Source organism: Orycteropus afer, unplaced genomic scaffold (assembly GCF_000298275.1).
Source record: "Orycteropus afer afer isolate SDZICR_OR568_19922 unplaced genomic scaffold, OryAfe1.0 scaffold00119, whole genome shotgun sequence".
NCBI classification, from domain to species: domain Eukaryota; kingdom Metazoa; phylum Chordata; class Mammalia; order Tubulidentata; family Orycteropodidae; genus Orycteropus; species Orycteropus afer.
In genome coordinates, this window is record NW_006921706.1 from 1,413,477 (window position 1) to 1,421,005 (window position 7,529).

A 7,529-nucleotide genomic window follows, 5' to 3' on the forward strand; every position below is an offset into this window, starting at 1 on the left:
AAAGAATTGGCCAGGGAAAACCTTATGAATAGCAAAGAAAAAAGAGTACCAGCACAAATATTTAGCAAATACTAAAACAATAGCAATGAAGGAAGTGATAACACAATTCCTAAAAAAAACAAGCTCAGCACAGAAAATTATATGGAACAAAGAATTCAACACCATGAAAAAGCACATAACAAAAATGACAGCAACAAATTCATACTTGTTGATAATTACATATCTGGCAAGGGACTTATCTCCAAGATTTATAGAAAACTTGCACACCTCAACAGCAAAGGAATTAACAATCCAATTGAAAAATGAGCAGAAGACATGAATAGACACTTCACCAAGGAGGATTTTCTGGTGGCCAGCAAATAAATGAAGAGATGTTCACAATCATTGACCATCAGAGAGATGCAAATCAAAACAACAAGATACCATCTCATCCCAGCACTAATGGCAAAGTTCTACAAGACAGAAAATAACAAATATTAGTGATGATGTGAAGAGATTGAGACTCTCATACACTGCTGGTGGAACTGTGAAGTGATGCAACCACTGTGGAAAGCAGTTTAGCAATTCCTTAGGGAGCTGAAATTGGAGATACCATTTAACCCAGCAATCCCATTACTAGGTTTATATCCTAAAGAGGTCATTGCCACGACAGGAACAGATACATTCACACCTATGTTCATTGCAATACTATTTACAATAGCAAAAAGATGAAAACAGCCTATGTGCCTATCAATGGAAGAGGGGATGACCAAGTTATGATACGTACACACAATGGAATGCTATGCAGCACTAAAGAATAATGTAGAGTCTGAAAAACACCACATAACATGGGTGAACTTGGAAGACATTATGCTGAGTGAAATAAGTCAATTACAGAAGGACAAATACAGTATTAGTTCATTGTTGTGGAGGGTCAAGGAAAGGAGGGAAACTTTCTTTGTTGGTTGCCAGGGTTGGGAGGGGAGGGAGGGGAAGGAACACTAAAAAAAAAAAAAAAAAAAAAAAAAAAAAAAAAATGCATTGACCCATGTCACTTTAGTTTTGTGTATTTCACTGTACATAAATTATATTTCAATAAAATGCATTTTAAAAACAAACAAAAAAAGCAAACCTGTGAAGTGGCCTAACTAAAAACCATGTTTTAAATGCTTATGCCATTTTAAAACTGACTAGATTTTGATGTGATCATGGGGCGAAAAAAATAAAGGAACCCTTTAGGAAAAAAAAAAAAAGTTATATTTTAACATGACTGCTCTATATATTTTCTTGTATCGGTTGCAACCTGAACTGAGCACTATATCAGAAGATGGGAAAGAATACCAGTTGAGAATAGAAAGCGTAATTCCTATTGCTTATTTTGAATTCAGTGAGCTTGGTATGGAATGCCAAATCTAATTAAAACTGAAAACTGTTGATCAAGATAATATGCTACATTCATTTAAATGTATTATTGGATCTAAAATAATTATTAAAGCTTTTTTTCCCTCTAGAAAATATCACTGAAATATATGCATGCAATTAATCCTGTTGCAAGTTTATGTCAAGTTATAGCTGAATCATAAAATAATACTGTGCTAAATTTGTTACTGCCAAAGCAATTTACTTTTATCCAAAATTGGTCTAATGTATAAATAAATAATAATAATAATTCAAAGCAACTTAGTACAGCAATTGTTAAGTACTTGGCTGCTAATCAAAAGGTCAGCAGTGTGAACCCACCAGTTGCTCTGCAGGGAAAAGACCTGGAGATCTTCTCCCATAAAGATTATAGCCTAAACACCCAGTGGAATAGTTCTAGTCTGTCATATAGGGTCACTGTGAATTGGAATTGATTCCACAACACACAGCAACAGCAATTCAGAGAGTAGCTGCTTCTGCCTCCCTCTCCTGCTTCTCCTTTTTTTCTTCCACCTTGTTTTTCTCTTTGTTTTGTCTTCATAGATTGAGGAACAAACTACTTTTTCAGATTTCCCAAATCATCCCCACTAAGGACAATAAAATGTTATATTAAAAGTTCTAGTTATAAGATCCAACGTGGATCTTACAAATCATTCTTCACACTTGTCTCCTTAATGCAAGCTTATGTTTGGGATACTCTTTTATTTAAATTACAGATTATATAGATGCTATGATGCATGGCTACATATATCTCACTGACCTAGACATGTAGAGAGAACCAAAGTCCTAACACAGAAAAGTCCAACACAGTAGAATATGAGAAGATAAACAGTGTTACAGTCTTGGTAACAGCCTGACTTTTTCATGTCTCAATTTCATCTGACTGAGCTAATTGCTGATATCTTACAAGCTTTTCTTTGGTGGGTTCAAAAGTATTAGTTATTTCAAAGAAAAACAAATCTGTAGGTTCTTCTGTTATGTTATATGCCATCAAGTCGGCCCCAACTCATAGTGACCCCTCTTTGGGTTTCCAAGGCAGTATCACTACGGAAGTAGATTGCCCAACCTTCCTTCCGGTAGGTTCTTCTAGAAGCCCCTTTATATAAACTCCTTTATATAAGGAGGCAACAGTAAATTCAGAAGCAGCCTGTTTAGCAGCAGCAGCAGCAAGTTTATTTCTTTTAATTTCTTAAAATTAAAATAGAAAAGTTGAGGACATTCCCTTTGGTTGGTGCATCTGTATTTTAATTACAGCAATTTCAGAAGGGAACAAGGCATTGGAAATGTCTGCTACTAGAATGTTATTTTTAATAGTATGACTGTAAGCTCTGGTAGCATAGTGCCTAAGACACTTGACTGCTAACCAGGAGGCTGGCGGTTCACACCCACCAGCCACTCCTCGGAAGGAAGGTTGGGCAATCCTACTTCCGTAGTGATAACTGCCTTGCAAACCCAAGGAGGGGTCACTAGGAGTCGGGCCGACTCAATGGCAAATAACAACAACAACAACAACATGACCATAATAGATTAGAAACCCTCTTTGTTTCCATATAACATACCATAATCATGAATAACTCCAAACACATATTTTGAGTCTGTAAAAATATCCGTGGAATTCCCATTAGCAACTTTATAGGCTTGAGTAAGAGTAATATAAATTCAGCAGGTTGGGTTGAAGTGGCTTTGGGAAGTGGGTGGCTTTCGAGAACTTTGGTAGAAGTAGTAATAGTGCAACCAGGCTGATAATGAGAGTCAGGAGTTGGTTTTAAGTAAGAATTATCTGCAAATAATATCATATAAGAGTTTGTCAAAGGAATTTCCTTTAAGTTACTATGGGAAGTCTAAAACTGCTCAGTTGTTGTTGTTATTTGCTGTCGAGTCGGACCTGACTCACAGTGACCCATCCTTGAGTTTCCGAGGCAGTACCACTACAGACGTAGATTGCCCAACCTTCCTTCTGAGGAGTGGCTGGTGGGTTTGAACTGCTAGCCTTCTGGTTAGCAGTCAAGTGCCTTAGCCACTACGCTACCAGAGCTCCCAAAACTGCTCAGTTAGATCTAAACAATTATGGGAAGGACAATTGCCTTCATCCATTATAGGAAGAAGAGTGCCTGGGTTTGAAGTAGCCAGTGTATTTGAAAGTAGCCACTAATTTGAAGCCACTAGAAGAAGGACCTCATATGAAATGAGTCATCTGGCAGTTAAATATTGGGTTAAAGCAGAAGTAAGTAAAATATGCATAGCATGAGATACGTACACACACACACACACACACACACACACACATATATATATAAAATTCCCCAAACTATATCTGCAATAGTTTCTACCAATTTTACAGTAGCAGCTAGGGACCTGAGGCAAGTGGGGGTAGCTTCTAGCAACAGAGTACAGCTGCAGGCTGTAATAACCAACAGGCCTATTTTGTCCTTGTGTTTCTATGTAAGAACACTTAATGCATTACCAGAAACTTCATGTACTGAAGAGAAATCCAAATGATAGCTAGGGACCCTGAAGTGGGCATGTTAGTTAAAGCTTCTTTTAATGTGGTTATCACCACTTGATCTTCTGGGGTGAGATAGAATGAATCAGGTTCAGAGGTCTTTAAATATTTGTATAAAGGGTGAGCCATGAGAGAAAAGTTAGGAATCCAAGTTTGACAATAGGCACAGAGAACCTAAAAATCCCCTTAATTATTTCTTTGTTTCAGGTAAGGGGACAGCTGCTCTTGAGTGGAGAGTAGCTAAAGCAAATGGAAGAAATGACCAGATAAAAAAGCTAAACAGAAGATTTCAAAGAGCAGCTCGAGCAGACAAAGCCAATTACTATAATGAAATGTGTAAAGACCTGGAGTTAGAAAGCCAAAAGGGAAGAACATGCTTGGCATTTCTCAAGCTGAAAGAACTGAGGAAAAAAATTAAGCCTCGAGTTGCAATATTGAAAAGATTCTATGGGAAAATATTGAATGATGCGGGAAGCATCAAAGGAAGATGGAAGGAATACAAAGAGTCACTGTACCAAAAAGAACTTTTTTGGTACATTTGGTAGATCTTCATCCATTTCAGGAGTTGGCATATGATTAAGAACCAATGGTATTGAAAGAAGAAGTTGAAGCTGCACTGAAGGAATTGGCTAAGAACAAGGCTCCAGGAATTGAGGGAATACCCATTGAGATGTTTCAACAAATGGATGCCCCACTGGAGGCACTCACTCAGTTATGCCAAGAGATTTGGAAGAGAGCTAACTGGCCAACTGACTGGAAGAGATCATATTTGTGCCCATTCCAAAGAAAGGTGATTCCACACAATGTGGAAATTATCGAACAATATCATTAATATCACATGCAAGTAAAATCTTACTGAAGAAGGTCAGAGTTCTCTGTTTCTCAAAACCAGCTAATATCTCTAAGATTCTGAGACCCTTAGGAATGACCTAAAAACCAAAGAAACTTATGTTCCATTTTATAAAAATGGGAAAGAGAAAGGCAAATCTTACAGTGAAATTCAGGGAGCTTCTACTCAAAGAGAGCTAAGGCTCAGAACCAAGAGTAACTCTTGAATCTGCCATGGAGATGGAAGGCCCTAAAATGACCCCACCCAGTACCATTGGCCCAAATCTGCAGCACCGTGGAAGTTGCAGAGGCAAATTCACCATTGGATCCCTTTGTGGCTGCCAAGAAATGTCATTGCAAAGCACCAGCCTTTTATTATGAGGTAAAAACAAAGAGTTTTATTGAATGGTAGAGAGATTCATGAATTGGAGACACGAGCACCAAGGCAGATATTATAGAGTTACAAATTGCAAGGAGAGAGAGGTTTTTATTGAGTGGGGTGAACAAAGGGCTATATGCTCACAGGCACCAGGGATTACATGACAAAGAGTTACAAGGAAGTGGTTAAACTACAATCCTTCTCGATATTACCGTTTCTATTTTCTAACCTTTGGGAATATAGTGACCAAGGCATTATTCTTGGATCAAGCTGCACAAACAGTCTCACTAAACATCTTTTAACAATTCCTCACACAAGCTAAAATCTTGAACTTTGCTCCTTTTGGGTTACAAGCAGTTAAACTTTTATAAGAAGTTGAATTGTCATTTCATAGCAGATGAAGCAGAGGTTTTAGGCCAAGCTACAGTTTGATTAAAAATGGAGTTTAATTTAGATCTGGGGCAGCCATTTTAGTCATGCCAAGTGCCGCAGTTTTGAGGTTTGCTTACTCAGATGAAATTAGACCCTCTCTCTCAGACTGACACATACTGTTTAATCTACCTCTACAAAGCATATTATTCATAATGTACTACAGTTTATGGGATAAATAGGGAAGAGGACAATATTATAGATGTTTACAAAATTATATGAAGCCGAGATCTCCTTCAAGTTATAGATGTACTTTAAAATAAAATCACATGCTCTCAGTACTTTCAACAATGCAAACATTCCTAAATATATTCCTACATTTTAGGATGAATTTACATGTTTTTATTTTTTGTCAAATGAAAAAAGTTTTTTTTTTTTTTCCCCCCCTGGAGAAATATTTTCTGGATTTCATTCTGGATATTCCTTATCTCATGTTCTTTAAGTATATTGCCTTTAACTTTCTAATTTAATAGAGAACAAATTGCAGTCTTTTAATGTATTTCTAAAAGACTATGCCAATTTGCACACGTTTTAAAGAAAAGAATTCTTGGCGCTTATACCACGTACCAAGAAAATGGTGTCAGAGGCTAGGTCTAGGCCAGATATCCTCCATATTCACCTTAATCAAAAACAAAAACAAAAACAAACTTACTGCCAGTGAGTTGATACAGACTCATAGCAATCCCTTGGATTTCCAAGGCTGTAAATCTGCAGAAGTATGTTGCCTTATCTTTCGTCCATAGAGTGGCTCATGGGTTTGAACAACTGACCTTTTGGTTGGCAGCCAAATGCCTTAACCACTACACTACCAGAGCTCCTTATATTCATCTTATGGAGCTGGTTGGTAGTATGCATGTTTCTGTTATTTTTCATGTGCATGGGAAGAGTAAGTATTTTCAACAAAAATGCATAATGAGAAACAATTTTTCAGGGATTTTGAATTTAGAGTAGTGTACCTATAACTGATAACAGGACAGCATAAGTTTATACCTAAAAAGATATATGGGAGAAAAGGAGATGGAGTTTTTAATGTTTTAATGGCTTTTGTCTTCCTCCTAGATTCTCAGAACTGTGTAATTATTAACTGGATATGATAGCAGAATACACACACACACACACTTCCTTTATGGCAGTTTTGTAATTATGGGTTCGGGATAATCTGTTCTTTCCTTTTTTTTTTTTTTTTTTTAAGCTTAAACTATCTCTAGTTTATTGAATTTATACAAATTCATGGAGTTCCTTCCTTCTCTTTTGTTACTATGGATGAAATATAAATGCATTCCCTAAGAAAGATTGCAGAAATACCTGAGCCTAGGGCCAAATCTTAGGGAGAAAAAAAATCAAATTATAGTGTTTCTTGGTGCCAGAATTAGTTTTTTTTCTTCACTGTAATAAGATGTGTTTTGTTTATTGCTTTTGAATTTCATGCAAGTGTACATAGTTTTATTAATGTAAAGAAAATATCCATTTTATGCATATATTTGTATATATCAAAGTTGATTAGTTATTTGTAAAGATCACATAGAGTTCAATAGTTTTTGCTTTATGTAGACAAAACTTGCAATCATATTTTTTTAAGAAGGGGAAAATAATTTAAATACAATCTCTCTCAATTCGGTGTTCCATGTTGATTGAGTTATTATATGGTTTGGTTTCCTCAGGAAAATTTTAAATGCAATTTTTCATTAAAATAGGTAAAGAACAACCATGCTTAAATTTGGCACTCTCTTCCTGTCACATGGGCCTTCATCAGAATCATCCTGTGATAATGGAGCCTATAGCCATATTTTGTGTACTACACTACTCTAACAGATTTTTCTTGAGATGGAGATAGAATTATAAACATTTTGGTGGAGCCTATAGTTAGTGAGGATTTCCTGTGGAACAGCTACATCCCAGACAGCATCCAGGTTGACAAATTATAAAAACGTTTTAATAAATGAAACTTCAAAAGATGTGTATATCTTGTCACTATATATTGTAAAATTTACA

General features: G+C 36.3%; 1 protein-coding gene across 1 annotated transcript in view; it reads left to right on the top strand.

Annotated features, from left to right (window-relative positions):
* VWDE (von Willebrand factor D and EGF domains) overlaps window positions 1-7,529 on the top strand; it is a 102,194-nt gene that overhangs the window by 53,568 nt on the left and 41,097 nt on the right. The window contains 4 exon segments of the mRNA XM_007944089.1: window positions 1,269-1,418; window positions 7,230-7,288; window positions 7,291-7,320; window positions 7,323-7,447. Coding sequence (XP_007942280.1) covers window positions 1,269-1,418; window positions 7,230-7,288; window positions 7,291-7,320; window positions 7,323-7,447 — 364 coding nt within the window.